We start from the raw sequence: 23,390 nt of genomic DNA, 5'->3' as shown, positions 1-23,390 counted from the left end.
CGATCTACAACATGGTCATGTGAAGGAGTTATCAAAATAAAAGTCAATGCGCCTCGAGGTCTCTTAAGAAATCATTACCGCACCACAATCAAGTGAAACACAGGGTTTTTGCCTTGTGAAGCGACCATAAGCATGGATAAAGGCGTTATATTAATACATTATTATTATTATATTCCAAACTCCTCCATTAATTAATAAAGATAGAATTTTATATATAAATAATAATCATATATATATATATATATATATATATATATATATATATATATATATATATATATATAGTGTGTGTGTGTGTGTGTGTGTGTGTGTGTGCGCGTGTGCGTGTATGTGTGTGTGTGTGTGTGCGCGTGTGCGTGTATGTGTGTAAATATACACTACCGGTCAAAAGTTTTGAAACACTTATTCTTTATTATAATTTTGTTTTTGTTTTTTTACGTTTTAGAATAATAGTAAAGTCATCAAAACTATGGAATAACATAAATGGAACTATGGGAATTATGTTGTGACTAAACAAAATCCAAAATAAACAAAAACTGTGTTATATTTTAGCATCTTCAAAGTAGTCACCATTTTACGGAAGCTCTGAACCGCAAAGTGAAAAAATAAATAAATAAGAGTGAAAAAAAAAAAAATAGTGTCTCAGCTCCTTCCTGAGCCTAAGTCTTAATTTTTTTTTCTCTTCAAATGTTTTTTCTCTCTGTAAAAAAACACATTTTTCTCTCTTAAAAAAAAGTTTTTTTTTTTTCTCATTAAAAAAATAAATAAAAAATTTCTCTCTTCAAAAAAAAAAAAAAAATTTTTTTTTCTCTCTTCAAAAAAATGCATGCGGTACCAACCTTTTTGCCGGAGCTGCCGTGCCGGGACGTGGGTTGGCTGTTATTGCGAAAACGGCATGAGTAAATTGGGAGGGGTTATTTGTGACTTAATAAATAACATTACACATTACATTCAATGAGGCCTCCCCGGAGAAAAGAAACCCACAAGCATGTAAAACAAATAACCCAACAACAAAATGTACTGCTGGCTTCCTAACCCGCTACTGGACGTGGGATACAGCATTCGTAGAACACATCAACAGCGGTCGCCTAAACCTCGAGTTCAAGATTACCCGGGAGCGATACTATAGGTGATTCACCAATTTGTTTGGGATGAGCATTTTACATTGGCGTAACTGTCTAGCTCATGTTTAGACAGACCAGCAATATTTGGATATTTATTTGACATTCTTCATCTGGAACTCTTCACTTCTGCAGTAGACAGTGTGTTTCAAAAGCACAGACAACTTGTTATATTAAAATATATTATTATAATTAAACTCCACCATGAAAGTCTGCACATGACATCCCCGTTCAGTCGTGAGGATTTAATTTATAAGTGATCTTTTCGTTTAGAAATTAGATTACTTACAACAATATTAATATTACCAGGTGTACTCCTAACACTTCAGAAGGACAGACATAATAATAATTTCCCCATGTTTCCTGTTTTCCTCAATACATTCCTTCGCTTCCACCATGTAACACTGAGCAAACGGCATAGATTGGTTTAGAAAGACCAACAATTTCAAACAAAAAAATAACTCCAGTTGTTACATGACAACGAATGCCATATCAAACATATGTATCCTGATTTTGTCTTGATTAAGGTTTGTAAACCCTTAAATAAATAATAAATGTGTTATTCAGCTATACAGCAACAAAGCATTAAAAGCGTAAGATTACATGTTTACAGATAGTGGCACCTGGTGGCCAAGGTTGGTACCGCGTGCATTTTTTTGAAGAGAGAAAAAAAAAAATGTTTGAAGAGAGAAAAACAAAATTTTGAAGAGAGAAAAAAAAAACATTTTAGGGAGAGAGAGAAAAAAAAAAAAAGACTTAGGCTCAGGAAGGAAGGACACAATTTTTTTTTCCACCTTGCGGTTCAGAGCTTCCGTACCCTTTGCCTAGATTTTGCAGACATGTACTCTTGACATTTTCTCAACCAACTTCTTGAGATATCACACTGGGATGCTTTTTAAACAGTATTGAAGGAGTTCCCATCTATGCTGGGCACTTATTGGCTGCTTTTCTTTATTATTTGGTCCAAGTCATCAATTTAAATTTTTTTTTTTTATTTTTATTAAATTTTAGTTTTATAATGAAATAAATTAATATGTTGGCACAATTATATTTTTGTCTACAAAACTAATTTCAAACATTTAAGCATACACCTTCAGATCAAAAGATTTTTAAGATCATGAGAAACATTTCAGTCAAGTGTTTCAAAACTTTTGACCAGTAGTGTATAAATACAGTTGTGCTCAAGTTTGCATACCCTGGCAGAAATTGTGAAATTTTGAAAATATGACTGATCATGACTGATCACGTTTCATGTGTTATTGTAGTTTACCTTGCTGAATAATTACAGATTTACATTGACATTAACCTGATTTTTAGTATAAAGAGAAGAACGTTGAAATTATTTGAAAGTTACGAAGCAAGGTAGCTTGCAATTCGTCAGCGTTAGCAGGCAAGATCAAGTTAGCTAAAATTACACAGATCAATCCTTATGGCACTATATTTCACATGCTTTGCAGTTATGTAAGCTTACCTGTCCAATAAGAAGAACGCCTATTCAGGGTCGGTTTTGATTGCCAAAACCGAATGAAGGTCCAGGAATCAAATGCCCTGCCGATGTTACTCTAGTTTTCGCTCCACCACGATCACGTTTTCCGCTTAGCCAGATGGGATTCAGTAGATAAATGTTTTTTTTTTTTTTTTGGCTTACTCTGAGTGTGTAGGAGTCGGTGTTGTGCTGGGAGCCGGATGTTTGCTGGATTCCATCTCTAAGATAACGTTACCCAGTGTTCCAGTTTGTTGTTGCTGTTGAATAGCGGAAGCACTGAGGCAAGACTCTCGGGAGCGCGCATAAACGTCACATCCTTTGGATTTTCCCGGCAAAAGCGACCCGCTCCCTTCCCATGAAAATCAGTCTACAGGCTTTAATAGGCAACCTAGGAAGTCCGGGAAGGGCTCATTTTTTAAGTTGCATTACAAGCCGTTCACACATTGGCAAAAAAAAAAATAGTTACATATTGCACCTTTAAAACCACCTGCCTAATAATGTGTAGGTACCCCTCATGCCACCAAAACAGAGCCAACCCACATCACAGAATAGTATTCTGAGATGATATTCTTCCATCTACAATTGTACAGAACGGTTATCTGAGTTACCGTAGACTTTGTCAGTTCGAACCAGTCTGGCCTTTCCCTGTTTACCCCTCTCATCAACAAGGCATTTCCATCCACAGAACTGCCCCTCACTGGATGTTTTTTTGTTTTTGGCACCATTGCGAGTAAATTCTAGAGACTGTTGTGTGTGAAAATCCCAGCAGATCAGCAGTTACAGAAATACTCAAACCAGCCCGTCTGGCGCCAACAATCATGCCATGGTCAAAATCACAGAGATCACATTTTTTCCCCATTCTGATGGTTGATGTGAACATTGACTGAAGCTCCTGACCAGTATCTGAATGATTTTATGCATTGCACTGCTGTCACACGATTGGCTGATTAGATAATCGCATGGATGATTGTTGGTGCCAGACGGCATGGTTTGAGTATTTCTGTAACTGCTGATCTCCTAGGATTTTCACACACAACAGTCAAATTTACTCTGAATGGTGCCAAAAAACATCCAGTGAGTGGCAGTTCTGTGGACGGAAATGCCTTGTTGATGAGAGAGGTCAACAGAGAATGGCCAGACTGGTTCAAACTGACAAGGTCCATCAAGTAAAACAAAATGTAATTAAAATATAAAGTATTTAATTAAAATATATATTTTAGGGTAGTCATGAAAGCAGTATCAAGTGTCCTGAAGTGTGACATAATATACTCTAAAATTCTTAAATATTTTCTAGTTCTTGTCTAGTTATCATACATGCAGTATTACTTAATCAGAACTAATGCAAAACTTCATGGGACATATAAACTCATCTTAAAAAAGAAACGTCCTCTCAATTTCAACTGCTTTTATTTTCAGCAAACATGACATGTGTAAATATTTGTATGAACATAAAATGATTCAACAACTTAGACATAAACTGAACAAGTTTCACAGACATGTGACTAACAGAAATGGAATAATGTGTCCCTGAACAAAGGGGGAGGGGGGTCAAAATCAAAAGTAACAGTCAGTATCTGGTGTGGCCACCAGCTGCATTAAGTACTACAGTGCATCTCCTCCTCATGGACTGCACTGAATTTTCCAGTTCTTGCTGTGAGATGTTACCCCACTCTTCCACTAAGGCACTTGCAAGTTCCCGGACATTTCTTGGGGGAATGGCCCTTGCCCTCACCCTCCGATCCAACAGGTCCCAGACGTGTGGTTGGTGGCATTGTCATGCTAGAGGGTCATGTCAGAATGAGCCTGCAGGAAGGGTACCACATGAGGGAGGAGGATGTCTTCCCTGTAACGCACAGTGTTGAGATTGCCTGCAATGACAACAAGCTCAGTTCGATGATGCTGTGACACACCACCCCAGACCATGACGGAACCTCCACCTCCAAATCGATCCCGCTCCAGAGTACAGGCCTTGGTGTGACGCTCATTCCTTCAACGATAAACACGAGTCCGACCATCACCGCTGGTGAGACAAAACTGTGACTCGTCAGTGAAGAGCACTTTTTGACAGTACTTTCTGGTCCAGCGAAGGTATGTTTGTGCCCATAGGTGACGTTGTTGCCAGTGATGTCTGATAAGGACCTGCCTCACAACAGGCCTACAAGCCCTCAGTCCAGCCTCTCTCAGCCTATTGTGGACAGTCTGAACACTGATGGAGGGATTGTACGTTCCTTGTGTAACTCGGGCAGTTGTTGTTGCCATCCTGTACCTGTCCCACAGGTGTGATATTCAAATGTACCAATCCTGTGAAGTGGCAGACACATGGTCTGCCACTGTGAGGATGATCAGCTGTCCTTCCTGTCTCCTTGCAAAGCTGTCTTAGGCGTCTCACAGTACGGACATTACAATTTATTGCCCTGGCCACATCTGCAGTCCTCATGCCTCAATGCAGCATGCCTAAAGCACATTCACGCAGATGAGCAGGGACCCTGGGCATCTTTCTTTTGGTGTTTTTCAGAGTCAGTAGAAAGGTCTCTTTAGTGTCTTAAGTTTTTATAACTGTGACCATAATTGCCTACCGTCTGTAAGCTGTTAGTGTCTTAATGACCGTTCCACAGGTGCATGTTCATTAATTGTTTATGGTTCATTGAACGAGCATGGAAAACATTGTTTAAACCCTTTACAATAAAGATCTATAAAGTTATTTGGATTTTTACAAAATTATCTTTAAAATACAGTGTCCTAAAAAAGGGACGTTTCTGTTTTTGCGGAGTTTTATATATATATATATATATATATATATATATATATAAATTCACTTGTCCCAAAAATGTTGTGAAAGAACATGTTTACCATCACCTGCTTCATTTCCAAGTAATGTCAGCTGCATATTAAACAAGTGTATGCCACATCAGTTAAGTTACAAATGTTTTTCAATACAAAATAAAATGTTAATATCAAAGCAGTGTTCTTGGTTTTGCATGAAGGTAAAGTGAATCAGTAACTGTTAAAATGGCATAAACCTGCCCTCTTGTGGTAATAGGTAACTACAGAATACAAAAAGTCATGTATAAGGTTTGATTACTTGGTAATCTTTTAGTCACCTGAAAGTTTGTCTAATGCTTCAACAATAGGACTATATACACGCAATGAGCATTTTATTAGGTACACCTGTACACCTACTTATGAGATTATCTAATCAGCCAATCGTATGGCAGCAGTGCAATTAATAAAATCATGCAGATACAGGTCAGGAGCTTCAGTTAATGTTCACATCAACGATCAGAATGGGGAAAAAAAATTTGATCTCAGTGATTTGAAATGTGGCATGATTGTTGGTGCCAGATGGGCTGGTTTGAGTATTTCTGTAACTGATCTCCTAGGATTTTCACACACAACAAACAGTCTCGAATTTACTCAAAATGGTGCCCAAAACAAAACAAAAAAAACATCCAGTGAGCGGCAGTTCTGCGGATAGAAACACCTTGTTGATGAGAGAGGTCAACAGAGAATGGCCAGACTGGTTTGAGCTGACAGAAAGGCTACGATAACTCAGATAACCACTCTGTACAATTGTAGTGCGCAGAATAGCATCTCAGAATGCACAACACGTCAAATCTCGAGGCGGATGGGCTACAACAGCAGGGGACCATGTCTGGCACTTTAAGACCATAGTGTTCCTAATAAAGAGCTCAGTGTAAATTAACCAAATAATATTAAATACATGTGATGTTGCTAACATGCTTCAGATTAAATAATTTCAAAACATGTCACTTGATCAGCACACTGCTTGACCACATGAAAGATTATTAATACATTCCTCTTACCTTGTTTATTAACACCTCGCCTCTCACAGCATTGTGTAACAAGAGATAATACCACGACCTTACTAGTAGGCTCAAAGTTCATGTTTTTGTTTTAGACCCTCGTGTAGCTTCATGTATACCACAGGGATCATGGGATTATTTACACTTTCCTCCATTTTCAAAGTAGTTGCATTAATATTCATATTCCACCCAACAGGCTTTAAAAAGGCACTTTACTTTTCATTATTTATTTTATTTAAACAACAGCTGCATATGCATCACGGCCCTCCTTTCTGTAAAAGTTTCATAGATCACAGAAAAGAAACAGTAAACAGATGAAACCTCTATTAAAGAGATCAGAATTAATTGGTCAGCCTCCAGAATGCAACTAAAATGTTACAAAATGCAACATGAGTTCGTCAGCTCCTAATGAGGTATTCTACAACTTCATTTCAGTGTCATTTCCATTCCAAGAACATTAAACTAGGATCCACTAAAGATTAACTATATAACCATTGGACAATACCTGTATAGTAGACCCAAAGAATTTAATGACTGCAACAAAAAGCTGCTACTATATTAAGAATAATTTAGTTAACTTAAAAGCACTATTTGTATATTTAGATGACCTTTTTCCTTGTACAATGACAGTGTACATAAACTCCTGGAGTACCTATCCCATATGTGCCATTTACATAACACAAACAAGCAAAATGTTCCTGATAACATGTGCATTCAACTTAAATAAAAAAATAAGCCTTTAAAAGTCTTTGGATATTATTTCAATCATACTTCAACACAAGAACATTCCTGTAACCACATGATTATATTCAGTCCACTCTTTAGCTGCAGGTCAAAGGTTCTAGGTGTTCCTGTTATGTGGAGCTTCATTTAGAGGGTTCACCCAGCAGATGGACAATGAGCTCGTAGGTGGAAAGCACTATGGCTGTGTTGGGGATCTGTCTGATGAGCTGTGGAATGAGTCCTCTGTAAAAAGCCGCATAGCCCTCCTCAACCGCAACAAGGCGCGCTGTCTGAAAGAAGTACTTGTATTTGCTTCCCTCTTCTCGTAGTCTTGTCCGAATGACCTCTGTAAGAGACACCAGGAAGGGTTGTTCGTTAAAAGCAGGAATGAGAGAAAGCAAACGGTTTATGCTAAACGTATTTTTTACAATAAAAAAAATTAAGCCAAATTTAGAACCATTAAGATGGTTGGTGAATTATACCAACCCCAAATTCTCATCATTGTGTCTAGAAGTTTTACTTTTTATAATTATAATTTTCTTTATTTATCACACATTATACATTTGCACATATACAGTGAAATTCTTCTTTTTCACATATCCCAGCTAGGCTGGGGTCAGAGTGCAGGGTCAGCCATGATACAGCGCCCCTGGAGCAGATAGGGTCAAGGGCCTTGCTCAAGGGCCCAACAGTGGCATCTTGGCGGTGCTGGGGCTTGAACCCCCGACCTTCTGATCAGTAACCCAGAGCCTTAACCGCTTAACCCCCTTTTATTTCATGTAGTTCTCAAAATGATAATTCTCATTAGATTCCAATAAAAATCACTGTAATATAATATTTTATTAAAATCAGCACAACATACAATACTGCCATTATGTTTAAGCACCCTGGCCTCTGGTGTCTCGTTCTAACTTCTAATCCACGATACAACAGTACTTTTAAACAATAAAAACAAATATTTTTTTTTTTTTGCATTACGGTAATGAAAATGTGTAGTTAAATGTGCTAAATTGTCATTAAAACAGTATCACAATGCAAAATAAATTAAGCACTTTACAAAAAAATAAAATAATTTGTATATACACACATATATATATATATATATATATATATATATATATATATATATACACACACACACACACACACACATTTTTGTATTATGATAACGTTTGTTTTTATATTACAGTAATGAGAATTTGTGGGTAAATGATGGTTAAGCACATGAAATTAAAATCACAATGCAAAAGTGTCAAATGGTACAAATAAATTAAGTACTTTACAATAAAAAAAACAAAAACAAATATATATTTTTTGCATTAAGGTAATTTGATTTTTTTTTTATGGTAATGAAAAAAAAGTCATGAAATTAGTCACACAATGCAAAAATGTTAATGTTACAAATAAATTACATATAAAAAAATACATATTTAATGTGTTTATTATTATTAAGGTAGTGAGATTTATTATAATTTTTTTTGTATTGCGTAATCAATTTGTGGTTAAATGTGCTTAAGTGTCAATGCAAAAGTAAGTACTTTACAATTAAAAAAAAAATTTGCATTATGGTTCTGAAAAATATATATATATATATCTTTTTATTATTTTTTTTATTTATTTATTATGGTAATGAGAATTTGCTTGTTGTGGTAACAACCCATAAAAGTTATCTGCATCTTTTTGTTCCGTTTTATCAATTAAGATCTTATGCAGCACCATGTTATTATAATTCTTTTTTCCCCTCATACACTCAGGCCATCCATAAAAGTGCTGTTTGTGTGTCTTATTGATATAGAGGAAGCAATCTGTGTATAGCTTTAGACATAAACTGGCCGATAGCTGATTGTGCATACCATGTGGATAAGCTATGCAGGAGGCGCAGCCCTTGGCGAATGCAGCAGCAGCCATGAGGCCCAGGAAATCTGAAGCCCCCTTCTCTGTGTCAGTTGTGGGCGTTGTAAATCGACTCTGTGCTTGGTACTTTTTCAGTGTCTCATAAATAAGGAAGCAGATCATAGTCTCAGAGATGCCAGCGTACGATGCGGTCAGGCCCCGGTAAAAACCTCGCATACCTTCTGTTCTGTACACGTAGCGCGCGCACTGTAATGCATTCATTTTCTTTTCCCCTCGTGCCCTGGAGGACAAAAAGACAGTCCGTCAGGTGATGACGAAGAAATAGATTACAAAAGGTCAAGAATTTCACATGAACTATGAGGCAACAGTTCTGGTTTCAAAACCTCTTTTAGGTTTTGAACTTATAGTGAATTCTATGATCAAGGTCAGAAACAAAACAAATTACTTGAAATCAACTTTACTTTACAAAAGCACAATGTGGTTGGACTGAACTAAATGGCAGACTATTTTCGGAGCACACCATCTGATATCCTGCTCTCATCTGACCTCAGCAATCTACTGCCTGGCGTTCTTTATAGCATAAATATAGAACGCCCACCAAGACTTGACTGGTGCGTGAAGATGGATATTTATAATGTAGCTGCTTGGATCACATGCTAATCATCATGACTCTTGCATAACAGACAGTGCTATTTGGTTTTACATCCCCCCCCATCCTAAACAAATAATTAGCTTCCAAGGTACATGGGGGTGTGCTCAAACTTGCATGCACAAGGGGTTCAATTTAGTGTCTAAAACAGATAATTTGTCACATCTCACAATGGCATAAATTATGCTTATTTGGAATATTTAGATATTAGATAGAATAGATACTTAAAGGTGCAGTAAGTGATTTTTTTTTCATGGAAAGGTATGCAAAAAATTCATACTGAACTGAAATAAGTGTCATGAGATAGCTCACCAGTCTCTGTGACAGCTCTACACTTTGTAAACAGCAAACAAAAATGTGTCCACAGACTGCGGTCTGACGCTTTCTGCCCGTCAATCATTTTGTGCATTCCCATAGTTTTGTAGTTGCAGCGAATTATTGAGGCTTCTTGCCATATTCTGATTTATAATTTGACAGTTGAGGGCACCATTTCAATACTGTTGTGTTTGACAACCATAGGAACATGCTTTGTGTCTGTTTCAACAGTATCGGTATGGTGCTTTGGAAAGAGGGAGCGTGGCTAAATCAACAGCTTGGTCTCGCTGAAGGTAGAACAGCTGAAAACTTTTATAGCACCTTTAAATACTTTGAATATTTAAAATACTTAGTAAAAAAAACAAGTAGATACCGTAATTTTTTTGTGCTTTTTTTCAGACTAGACCTAAAGTAAACCAACAGCCGATGTCTATCCGCCATATTTAGGGTGACAATTTCACCCATTTATACTGTATGACCAGTCTCATCTTACAAGGTCTCTGGTCTAACTGCAAGGAGGGGTAAATGGTGTCTGAAAACAGTGTAAAGGCATCAACATACTTCTTTTCAAGCTGCATTCTTGTTTTGACCATCCAGATGGGATTCATCAGGGAGTTTGTCAAGAAAGCTAAGAGAGAGAAAGAAAGCTGCAATTAGGGGTCTAAACATTCACTTGTTCTTGAAAGCATCTATTGGTTGAGCACATTTCATCCAAAAACTAGGCTGGGTGGTTCTGAGAATCATCATCATGATTCGTCAGGTTAGAAAAGTTGAAATAGCAGAGAACTGTGAACTGGATGGCTCTTTTCAAATATTAGATCTAGAGGCACAAAGACAGTTTTCCCAAAAATTGTACTTCAACAACACCAGAGTAAATTGTTTTTGCTGTTGTTGTTGTTAGTATGTCATAGAACATACGGGATAACGCTTACATGGTGGATGCAGTATGCGCAGGAATTTATTTATACTTCACACCTGAATAACCTAAAGAACGTACCTATTCAACGGTTGACTTTTTTTTTTTTTTAATCGAATTCAGAATATACAGTATATAAACTATGGGATTTCAGACACAGTCCAAGTCTATTGTATTGTTTTAAAAATCATTACCAAACACCTCTGGCAAGAACTTACCTGCAAAGCCAGCTGAGGACATATGGACCACTCCACTGTTTGGCACAAAAATGCCATTGAAAGTCTCTTTTGACTTTGAATAGGCTGCGAAATAGATTGCCCTGAAGAAGAGAACAGTACATTAACAGCTGAGTGATTATCTGTTGGACTCACTACCCCCATTTCCCCTCTCCATGCATGACAGTACAGAGTTCATTTTAATGTGAAAAAAGGTCACTTATACTGAAAGGTTGCCAATGTTTTATCTATCAAGCCAAACAGCTTGCAGAGACAGTTCCTGACGGTGCAGTCTGTTCCACACTGGCGGTCTCTTTTGCTGCATGTCTGGAACAGACTGTGTGTACATCAGCACAAAAGAGCTGAATAAGCACCCAGAACCACTGCCATGATCTCGGCTAAAATGTCAGAAAAGATAATAGAGGTACTGTTTTAAATTTATGGGCCACATTGACTGATGTTATCTAGTTTGCTTAAGTAATATTAACTTAAAATATAACTTAAAATGTCACTGAGGTAATCTAGGAGGAAGTATGCTAACCATTATAGAGGAAAAAAAAAAAAAGAAAATCATTCTCTAAGAATTTACTCTTAAAACCAAATCCTTTTCCTCTATTTGTTATTGTGAGATTATAGCAAGAACTGAACAATCTTGGTCATACTGTAACTGTACCGTGTCTTTGTTTTATGACAGTGATACTCCCATCACACTAATCCGTTGACAAAGAGTGAGGTAAACAATGCTTTACTAATGACCATTTCACATGTTCAAAATACTGCAAACAATCTTTTTGAGCAGAAAACAGGATGAATTTACCATTTAAAATAAAAGACCATTGAGACTGACTGAAACAGTCCCACAATTCAACATATATCAAAATACTTTGATGTAGGGGTGCACGATATATCGGCGGCCGGTATATTATTGGCCGTTAACCGGGAAAATCAAAATATTATTATCGGGTTCATAATGGAATTACTGCATATGTTTAGCCGATAATTTGTTACGGCTTATTTGCTTGTGGCTGAGAATCTCCGAGTGTCTGCTGCGTATTTCATTCAGGCAGACACGGGCAGCCCCAAGCGACAGTGTGCGTGCACACATACAGCGTGTTCGTGCGAGCAGGTGAGAGCCAAGCTGATGTTGCTCTTATTTCAACATCTCTGCACCTTAAGTTGTTTTGGATCAACTGATGTGTGTAATGACATGCCATTTCCCATATTCTGTTTAGGTTTCATGAGGCAATAAATGAAAATGTGACAAAAACATGTGTTACTTAGTCGATCATTTTCGCTTAATGAAACAAAATGTTGGAAATAGCACATCATTACTTGCAGCACGGCTCTGCGATTAAAGCAAGCCCCAAAACAACCTAAGAGAGTTCATAGATCTTGAAGTTTCATAGTGACACTTGATGGCTAAAAACACTAGTTTGTGAGTGAAACAAATGTGCTTGATGTATTTTACGAGTGGAGACTTTTGTAATGTTATGACTCATGATTATTCGATCTCTAATGTTACCTATTCCCATTATGATTGTGTTCATATTTCATAAATTATACAGTGGAACTGTTAAGGATGAGCGCTGTAGTAAGCGTCTGTGAAACACACCACCGCTGCACACACAGTCTGGCTGCCATCATATATATTACAACATGTATACAGAGTTTAGGGTTTTGTTGTTTTAATGTTCATTACATGCTGTTAATCACCTAATTTTGGTTTAATGCATTATTACAGCAGTTTGAAGTTCATTATTTTCTCTCTCACTCATATAAATGGGCACCATACAATGTATGTAAGTGCATTGTCATTTATTTCTCATTCAAATCAGCATTTATTTGTTTTATGGGCACATTTCTGGTTCATGTAACATCAGCCAAACCTTAAATAGCAGCAAGTACAAATTCCATGCTTTTACATGACACATTTTTCAAATGAGAAGCTTTTAATGAATTTGCTTGCAGTTCCAGGTTAAAGGGTTAAAAATTAAAACATCGTTTATCGGTATTGGCCACAATGAGCTGTGAATTATCAGTGCATCCCTACTGATGATTTACAACTTAACCTTGACACTACATTCTGAACCATAGGCACAAGCATTTATTTGTATAAGAACTGAATCACATAATTACCTTGAGGGTGCAACACCAACAAGATTTGGACCCAATCCTCTGAAGAGAGATCTTGGTCCTTCTTTTTCAAGAATTGACCTATTAAGAACAAAGGAGAAATAAGATGAACAGACAGATTAAACCACAATGTGAACGTGTGGCTCTTTATTTCAGTCAGACTGCAGCAGACCAGTTTATTTTTAAATTTTTTAAACTTTGCAACAATGCTGCTGCAATACTACTGAAACAATTTTTCGCAAATTCATTTTCTTTATGATCCACCCACATGACACACCTTAGCAGCTAAATGCTGCATGTGGAATGTGAAAATGTTTTCCTCATATCTCTGGTTGAGCAAATATTACAAGTCTGAACCAGAAAAACAGAAGACACGCTATAGATCACACTACTTAAAATAACACAATCTTTGAAATCGTATAAAATGTAATCAATGTTGTGGTGAGCAAAACTGCTTTCCCAAAATGATTTTAATCTTCACAGTTTTATACTGTAGCACTTCCTAAAAGGCAAAGCCATAAACACAGCCTATATCTACAGTACATCAGTACTAAGAACCATAAAGGGTAATTTTTTGAGATCTTAACATAGATATGTGTTGCACATTATGGAAGACAATGTTAGCCTTCATCTATTTTAATCTGAAGTTAATTTATTGGGCAAAAATCAACTTAATAGAATGTGACGAGTGCATTATATATTTGTACTTTTTGTTGAATGCAATTGTGAATTGCAGAATGAATTTGTAAGAACTTCGGATACTTATAACTTTGAAAAATAAAGCAGACTGGATCACAGACAGTTGTGTTCGCTTACTCTTTAAATTTGTTCAAAATTGTGGTCAGAACTGACCTGTTCTGTAATGACGATTTAAACTGAAAATTAAGAAACATTTTAGAATCATTTTTTTATATCTATCCATCTATCTATTATATATATATATATATATATATATATATATATATATATGTAGGGGGATTTTCTGCGAAATTAGACCAATATTTTGCAATTAGTTCACTGTATGCATGTAAGGCGAGTTTTTAAATTTGGCTTCTGAAAAATTGCAGGCACCATCTAAAATATGCAGCAGAGTTTAAGCGGTTAAACTGAAAAGAAAAGGTAGTTACAAACAAGTTTTCTTATGACCGACATGGTAAAAGCACAGACATGGTGTTCTTTTCAAGGTAGACGTTTAAAAGTTCAATAAAACTCCCTTGTATCTCATGAAGTCTGGAAGTCACACAGACCAGTACACTCCTGTCAGGGACACCCTGTGCTTACAGAGAGTAATTCGAGCACAGTAAAAAGGAATAATTTGACAATCGCAGGGTCCTGGGAGCCTTGGCTGTCTTTGTGCCATGCCCATTCCCCCAAAATAGACATTCAAAAGGACTATAAATCACTTATGCACTGAACTCCTCAGCCTTTACATAAGGTTGCCTGCAACCGGCCAGTGCCAGCCGTAAAACACCCCTCATCAGCAGCAGCGGTGATCATCTGGATAAGAGCTGCCTGCATCATTACCACAAGGCCCTAATCTGCTTTCATATAAATCCAGTCACTAAACGAGTGTCATTAAATGCATTCAGATGACAGACTTCCACTCTGATAACGTCAAACGGCACCAGCCTACAGAGTTTGTAGATCTACACTTAAGCCGGGTACACACTGTATGATTTTTACAGTCCTTTACAATTGTTGCTTGTCTTGCGATGCAACATTTGACACCGCCAGAACTTTGGAGGCTGAGATTCATTCCAAAGGGAATTAAATTGGCCAATGGTGAACATGTCACACTAAGTGATCAAAAACCAACGATTTACCAAAATTTGTCGCAGGTGGCAAAAACATGACCTAAATCATATAGAAAAGCCATATTTGGAATGGAATACTAGCTTACTACTTGGGAAACGTCCACATAAATAAATTTTTATTTGTAAACGTACCAATTTGGCTATGTTTACGCATCTCATCCACAATAAAACAGCGTTTTCCTCAACTGAAAACATTCTCCATTACCGCATACTTTGGAAAACAGTGATGTTAAATGCCATTTTCAAACTAAAATTGATTAATGTGGATGTGGTCCTACTGAAGACTGTGAGATGTACACAGACTGGCCAAAAAAAATAAGTCAACATTTATGATTTAAATAAGCAGACACTTAAGAGCCTATGATTAGATCATTACTGCAGTGATTAATATGTTTTAGCTAGCAACAATACTTTTAACCCTAACTGATGCAGTGTGTAGCTTCTGATTTTTTAAACCACCATGTTGAAAGACGTATCCCGTGTCGTGGAAAAGATGTTACTGAAGGTCAGAAGGGGAAAATTGGCCTGCATCAAGCAAAGAAAACAGGAGATTGCTGAAATCACTGGAATTGGGTTAAGAACTGTCCAACGCATTATTAAAACCTAGAAGGATAGTGGTGAACCATCAGCTTCACGGAAGAAATGTGGTCAGAAAAAAAAAAGTCATGAATGATCATGATCGATCACTAAAACATTTGAAGTCAAATCGAAAAAAAAATAATAATTGACAGTAGAACTCACGGCTATGTTTAATTGTGAAATTGAGGCTAATCAGAAAAAAACGACTTTGCTAGGGAGCATAAAGATTGGACTGTGGAGCAATGGAAAATGGTCATGGGGTCTGATGAGTCCAGATTTACTCTATTCCAAACTGATGGGCGCATCAGGGTAAGAAGGGAAGCGCATGAAGAGATGCATCCGTCATGCACTGTGCCCACTTTACAAGCCTCTGGAGGCAGCGTTATGATCTGGGGATGCTTCAACTGGTTAGGTCTAGGCTCAGCAACGTTATGAGGCAATAGGATGAAGTCAGCTGACTACCTGAATGTACTGAATGTCCAAGTTATCCCATCAATGGATTTTTTCCTTCCCTGATGGCACAGGCATATTCCAGGATAACAATGCAAAAATTAATCGGGCTCAAATTGTGAAAGAGTGGTTCAGGGTGCATGAGGAATCATTTTCACACATTAATTAGCCATCACAGAGTCCTGACCTTAACCCCATTGAAAGTCTTTGATAAGAGCTGGAGAAGACTTTACGAAGTGGCTGGATTTTCCCGTCATCAATACAAAATCTCAGCCAAAATTGAATGCAACTTTGGACAGAAATAAATGTGACGTTGCATAAGGTTGTCGAAACAATGCCACGAGGAATGCATGCCGTAATCAAAGCTATAGGCGGTCCAATGAAATATTAGAGTAAGCGATTCTTTTTTTTGTCCAGGCAGTGTCTATGCTACTTTTTTAAATAGTAATTGAAACAATTATGAATTATTCTACGATAAACACAAGTATGCTACATTGTTACATGTCTTCATCTGCATAGCAGAGTTATCATCTTGAAAATATAGTTATTTTGCATGTTTAATCCAGTTTGTGTAAAAATGTCTTAATATTTGGCCATCCCATCAAATAACTCAAGAGACTGCTGGGTGCATTACACTGTGGAATAAACTATTCAATGAAGATCTGTTGTTTAATACACATTATTCTAGGCACACAGAATATTTGCTTAGTAAGCATACTTTATACTGCGGCAATAGTAATTGTAGTATGGAAGTATAAAATTCTGAAATTGGTCTAGATCATGTTGTCTGTAATGTCTTGCTTACCTGAAAACCTGCAGCAGGCCAGGAGTAACGGCTCCCGGTCGAATGAAGCCAGCACCATTAACTGTGCCCAGCTGGACCTGGAAAACTGGTCTGAGGGTAAGGCCCGACGACTGCAGTCTAGTCTTTAACACCTCCAGGGGGCAAGTCATGATGGCACCTACGGTTCCACCACATCTGTAAACAACAACAACAGTGAACGCCAAGTCTTTGAACCATAAGGCATTATAATTACAACAGTATTGTTGCACAGTCTAATCTCTGATGTTATTTTATTGCTTTATATTTGAAAAGATGATGTGTTATATTAAGGGGTCACAATCATAAAAAGAGAAGAGATCAAGAGGAAACTCAGCAAACATTTGTGATTGCAAAGTTTGATAAATGCTGCTGTTATACTTGTTTGCAGCAATGCAAAAATCCAGTTTAAACTAAACTCTAGATGCAAATACGCATGCGAGCGTCAGCAATGTTGGCAGGCAACCCTCACGCTACTTGTTTTAAGAGTAGTGTAGGTCAAGGAGAGCAAACTGACCCCCAACAATGTGACGCATGTGACATTGATCGCAGGATCACTCTGCAAGACTGTACTACAGCCCTACACCAGTGTAGATTATATAAGAGACTATAAATCAAATCAAATGTAGCTTGTTATTTCTATTAAGAGTCAAGGCAAATAAATTGCAACACACCAATCAGTTTGTGCTGCAGAAGTCACAACATGTTGACACGGGTCTTGAGTTCTGCTATAGAAGTACATGACATGTGAAGAGCACCATGCATCTAACCTCAAGACTGCAAAGTAAGGGACAGATTAATCCCAAAACCGTCTGAGACACACAATCAGTTACAAGGGCAGACGTCTAAAGCCAAAGCATTAAGCACAGAGGCAAGTCTCTTCTTGACCTTCTCCTGTCTCATAAAAGGATCCAGCTCACTGAATACTAAGGGTTATATTTTTGTAACAGACCGTTGGGGCGTGATTACATAATATCAATATCGTGACAGTTCTTTGAATAAAATAAAACAGATGCCCTCATAGCATGTCAGCTGAATTTAACTAATGGATAACTGTGCTGAAAACTCAAGCGCTCCATTAGTTAAATGGCTTTGAATGATTAAACTGAAGATAGTCCCATTAAAAAAGGCCAGATATGGTCAATTCGGCCCTTTCCCAAATTTATTTTTTTTTCTTTTCAAATTGATTTGTTTAACCTCCTTTCTGACGGAGCTTTCAACAATAAACTGAAAAAAGACAAAATCCGTAAAATTTACGGTAAATTACCAGCAGCTGTGGTTACCAAACATTTACCATAAAAAAAATACGGTGACCATGTTTCAGGGATGTAATTTTGATGCCTGTATATTTTACAGTTCATTACAGTTTATATTATGAAATGTGATGGGTCACACAGAGAATTCTCAGAACACCTGATTATTGTTTTTTACCGTAATTAACATGCACTCTTGTTAAACATAAAATAAATTTTTACCGTTAATTATACTTTACATCTAAAAACATAATTGACAACATTTTACCGTAAATTTATGTCTTGTTAAATGTATATTTTTTTTTTACCATGTATTTTAAAGGTAACTACCCATTATCCAATTACATTTTATTACTGTAGCATTTTTACAGTCTATTACCATTAAAATTATGGAAATTTTTAGGGTATTTTAACCAAGTTTTGGCTTTGCTGCAATACTTTGCACTATGGATGTGCACAAGTAATCGGTTAATCATGTACTCGTTCAGCACCAACTAATCAACTATTAAATACTACTAGAAATTCGCAAATTTATTTTCTTTTGCACATTTGCCTGCCGTAGGTAATGCTGAAATATACTGTACTTTTCCTCTGAATATTTCACCAAATCTTGCAGTTACAACAGAGTCATTAATGCACTGACAATTTTATTTAAAATGTAATTCTAATTGAATTAATGAATAGTTGTTTTTTTTTCTTAAAACGCAAAGTTTGTAGAAGTTAGCTTATTAAAAAAAACACGTTCTTGGTAACTTTGTGAATAAAACAATATAAATTTAATGTTTGTCACAGTTATTTTTTACTTATATTTTCATTTGCAAGTAATAATTACTTTTTTTTTTTTTTTTTTGTGGGTAGAGATACTAGACTACAAAAATTACTCAATTCCCATCCCTACTTTGTACATAATTCAAAGTCCTTCTGGCATGAATACTCTTTACAAGTCTGACTGACATCGTAAGTCAATTGTGCATTTATTACTGTGCTTATACTAAACGTGTCCTTTTAAATACTAGTCACATGTTCACCAACATTCAGATAAGGCACACTAATGCATAACATTTTTGGCATGTAGTAGGAGTCTCTAACTGAGAATGACATGCATGCTTAACATGGGAAGGACATCTCATTGCCCTTGAATAAGCCAATCACTTCCATATTTTTTCTAAGAATAGCAGGTGGCACTTGGGCAAAGGCATATAACATAATACACTAGAACAGTTGTGTTTTCATGCTTTTGTAAGTGTGGCCTTATTGAAAAAGACAAAAATGAATCAGTCATATAAGAGTGGAAGATCATTACAAGATCTGAGTAGTTCGTACATGATTGTAGAATGACCTTGCATGAGATCATGTCAAGTGTGGCGCCAAAAGCAACAAACCGCTTCTATTTAAATATTCAAACTCATTCATACGTTTGAGTGGAGATAAACAGACTAGTTATGCAATAATAATTTAGTTTTGGATATCCATACAAACAAAACATGTTCACTATGGTAAAGTTAGTTTTATGTTTGACATTCGTTTGATATTCGGAATAAAACCCATTTAACTCTCTGCATTGTTCAAATAAAGAAGAAAAAAATAACAGAGACATACATAAACAGATGTCCTTAGTATACCACATGACTTTTTTATACCAAGTTTATTAGCTCTTTAAATCCATTAAACAATTTAACCATTTGAAGACATCACACACATTTTAAAATACTCAGAAAAATATCCCTTTTATGACACAAGACTCCATTTGGAGAATATACATTTTATATGTTGTATAAAAAAAATTCTCAGAATATTATTCCCAATATAGCACAAGCCTTTTTTTTTTTTTTTTTTTTTGGAGTTTCAACTTGGTATTTTTTTTATATAGATTGTTTTATATAGATAAAACAATTAAACTATGACCGTTTTACCTAAATATTTCAAACAAACTGTATTTTACTCAGAATATTATTCTCTACATAGCACAAGACTTTTTTGGAGTTTCAACTTGATATTTGATCATTCACACATACATAATATATATATATATATATATTCATAAAACCTGAGTAATACACAGTTGGTTTGACATCTTTAGGTAAACTGGTTACAGAGTTTAATGGTTTTAATTGGATAAAAAATTTAATAAAAAAAAAATACCAGGTTGGAAATCCAAAAAAGAAGGATTTTGCTATATTGGGAATAATATTCTGAGATTCTTTTTGTATACAACATATAAAAATGTATATTCTCCAAATGGAGTCTTGAGTTTAAGTTGGTTTGACATCTTTAGGTCAAATGGTTAGAGTTTAATAGAATTAGAATAACATTTACTTTTCTACCTTTTTTTTTTTTTTTTTTTTTAAACAAAATGTATATTCTCCAAACGGAGTCTAGAGATATTTTCCTGAGCTTTTTAAAATTAGTGTGATGTTCTAACTTCAAATGGTTCAATTGTTTAATGGATTAATAGAGCTAATAAACTTGGTATGAAAAAACCATTTTAAAATTTAAGCTGTGTTGTATACTAAGGACCAAGGGCATACATTTGGGTTGAATATTGAGAGGGTTGCAGCGTTAAGCATCTACATGTTTCCATTGATCATGGTATAAATATTGAGAGGGGGGGGGGGGGGGTTAAGTTGCTTGTTTTGATTATTAGGGGTTACCTCCCCTCCATCTGATCGTCTTCGAACATCCGACTTTCGTTCTTGATTAATGAAAACATGCTTGGCAAATGCGTTCGCTTTCATCCGTCCAATAATTTCACCTCTAGCGGCGCAATACGAATGCACCCGGCCGTCCCCCTGAAAACTACGCCTAAGTAACTATGCTAAGGACATCGGTGTATGCATGTCTCAGTTGTTTTCACTTCCTTATTTGAACAATGCAGAAAGTTAAATGGGTTTTATTCCGAATATGTCAAACATAAAAATAACAAAACCTGACCGAAGTAACATGTTCAGTATTCAAGAAACTGTTCGTCTCATTATCATCAAGGCAGGCTATTCCTTTCCCAAACATTCAAGACACAATTATTCCTTACTGATATTTTATAGTACAATATTACAAAATGTAATATGTGTTGACTCTTATAAGAAATTATCTTCAACCATATTGTATTATTTTTACATTTTCAATATCAGCACGTGAAATGCTAGTGAAAGATAAAGCGCGTGGGCTTTAATACGTAACGCACCAGCGCTCAGGGTCTCTTTGACAGCCTATACTGATAAAGGCTGCCCAAGACACAGTCCAGACACAACTTTTCAACATTTACCAATTGTGTTCATAATTAACATTTATATTAACGTGCTTTACTGATTTAACTACTAAACTGCCTCTAAATTTAATCTAAAACGCAGACGGTCGCGTGACGGGATGCTGCGCTGGCTAGTTTCACCGCTTGCTAACAGCTAACAAGAGCGGTCTTTATTACAGCTCACATTCAAAACAACCAATATCAGCAATATTATTAACAGGAAGTGGTCTTAAAATTGATTTCTTGCTTGAATGCGAATATGCCATTCTATAATACAGTAATTTTAATGTCGTATAGTCCGTGTAAAATTGCGTTCGACCTTCTAGCCTGGCAAGCGTCATCATATTTCGTTTCACCTCAATATAAAAGTAATTTACACTTACCCCCCTGCGAAGAGATGTAACAGCGTGTCTTTCTGCGCCATTTCAATGTGCCATCGTACCTCGCAAAACGTTAGATTATAATTAAAATAAACTTGTTCGCTTGGCCTAGCGGCCTGATGAGATGTCTGCCCGACAGCCGGCTTCTCTAGCTTTCAACCCGGAATAGCGAGCAGAACCCGATAAGTACCCGAGACTGATCTACGTCATAGGGGCTGGACGGGGGTGTTGTCTATGACGTCACGCTATTCCTCCATCCACAAACAGAACTGTAAAAATTATTTGAAAGAGAACATCATGCGTAACACAATACACTGCTCATAAAACATTCAATACAGCATGTTATGTACGTTATCCGCTTTGATGTGCTTTGGAGATGGTAGTTGATGAAATACAGAGACTGCATTTTAGGAATCTATTCAATGTAAAGTGCTCAATTTAAAACACTTTTAATAAGTAGGCAATGCAATGGACAGTTACATTTCTTATATTTTCTTGACACAATTAATCAACAAGACAAACAATAGATATTTCTCAGTTGAGTGTTTTTTAATATCTAAACAAATGACACATTCAAATGAAAACTTGTATATAACCAGTGCTGTAATCAATTACAAAGTAATTAGTTACTCTAATCCAGTTTCTTTTTAGTAAAAAAAATAGTGTACATTTACATTTACATTTATTCATTTGGCAGACGCTTTTATCCAAAGCGACTTACAAAAGATGCATTACATTTTAAATTATTGTAATCAGATTACAGTTACTATCAATTAATTACTTTTAAGTACATTATAGGGTTATGCTTAATTCTAATATATTATTTAGAATACATTAATTATGGCCCTGTAATGAGTCACTGTGAAGGTGAAATGTGACGTGTGTAACAAGGAACAAGAAATATATATATTATTTTGAATTTGTTCAGCTGTAAAGTGTATTAGAATAACTTTTAATGTAATTTAGTAATGTGATTACTTTTTCAATTAAATAATTAGTAAAGTAATCTGATTAAAATTTCAGAGAAATAATTAGTCATTTGTAGTTGATTACTATTTTTAAGTAACTTACCCAAGACCAGGGTTGGGGAGTAATGAAATACATGTAACGGGATTACGTATTTAAAATACAAAATATAAGTAACTGTATTCCACTACAGTTACAATTTAAATCATTGGTATTTAGAATACAGTTACATTCAGTTACACGTATTTTGATTACTGAAGAGATTACTTTGCATTTTATTGTCATTTGTTTCATTTGATATTTAGTCCTTTCAGATTAAAAAATGCATAGATAGAAATGATGCGATCCAAAGTGCATTTGAACAGCGGTGAAACACTTTCTTATGATGTTTTACATTCATACGAGTAGACAGAGAAGTTTGAAGTTTGGAGCAGAAGAAATAGAAATAAACCTTGTAAATTGTCAGCTTTACGCTAAGCTAAAATGCTGTTTCTAGCCATTTTACATGCACATTACCAGGCACGATAATTTTTTATCAAGAAAATTCAAGTTGGATAATAATTTCTTTTTTTCTAGTAAGATCTTTGATATTAGGGCAAAAGTCATATTCTTGATCATTTTTGTATTGTTTTCCTGTAAAAATATCTA

General features: G+C 36.0%; 1 protein-coding gene across 1 annotated transcript; it reads right to left on the bottom strand.

Moving 5' to 3' along the window:
- Positions 1 to 6,642: 6,642 nt before the first annotated feature.
- LOC127419770 (solute carrier family 25 member 33-like) lies at positions 6,643 to 21,947 on the bottom strand. The gene is made up of 7 exons (XM_051661484.1): positions 21,780 to 21,947; positions 16,885 to 17,058; positions 13,240 to 13,317; positions 11,107 to 11,207; positions 10,534 to 10,600; positions 9,008 to 9,288; positions 6,643 to 7,500 (listed from the first exon to the last, which is right to left on the bottom strand). The coding sequence occupies exons 1-7, from the start codon at positions 21,818 to 21,820 to the stop codon at positions 7,298 to 7,300; spliced, it is 945 nt and encodes a 314-aa protein (XP_051517444.1). The 5' UTR covers positions 21,821 to 21,947; the 3' UTR covers positions 6,643 to 7,297.
- Between the last annotated feature and the right edge of the window lie 1,443 nt (positions 21,948 to 23,390).

Source organism: Myxocyprinus asiaticus, chromosome 29 (genome assembly GCF_019703515.2).
Source record: "Myxocyprinus asiaticus isolate MX2 ecotype Aquarium Trade chromosome 29, UBuf_Myxa_2, whole genome shotgun sequence".
Classification (NCBI taxonomy): Eukaryota; Metazoa; Chordata; class Actinopteri; order Cypriniformes; family Catostomidae; genus Myxocyprinus; species Myxocyprinus asiaticus.
This window is presented reverse-complemented; position numbering and strand designations above follow the sequence as displayed.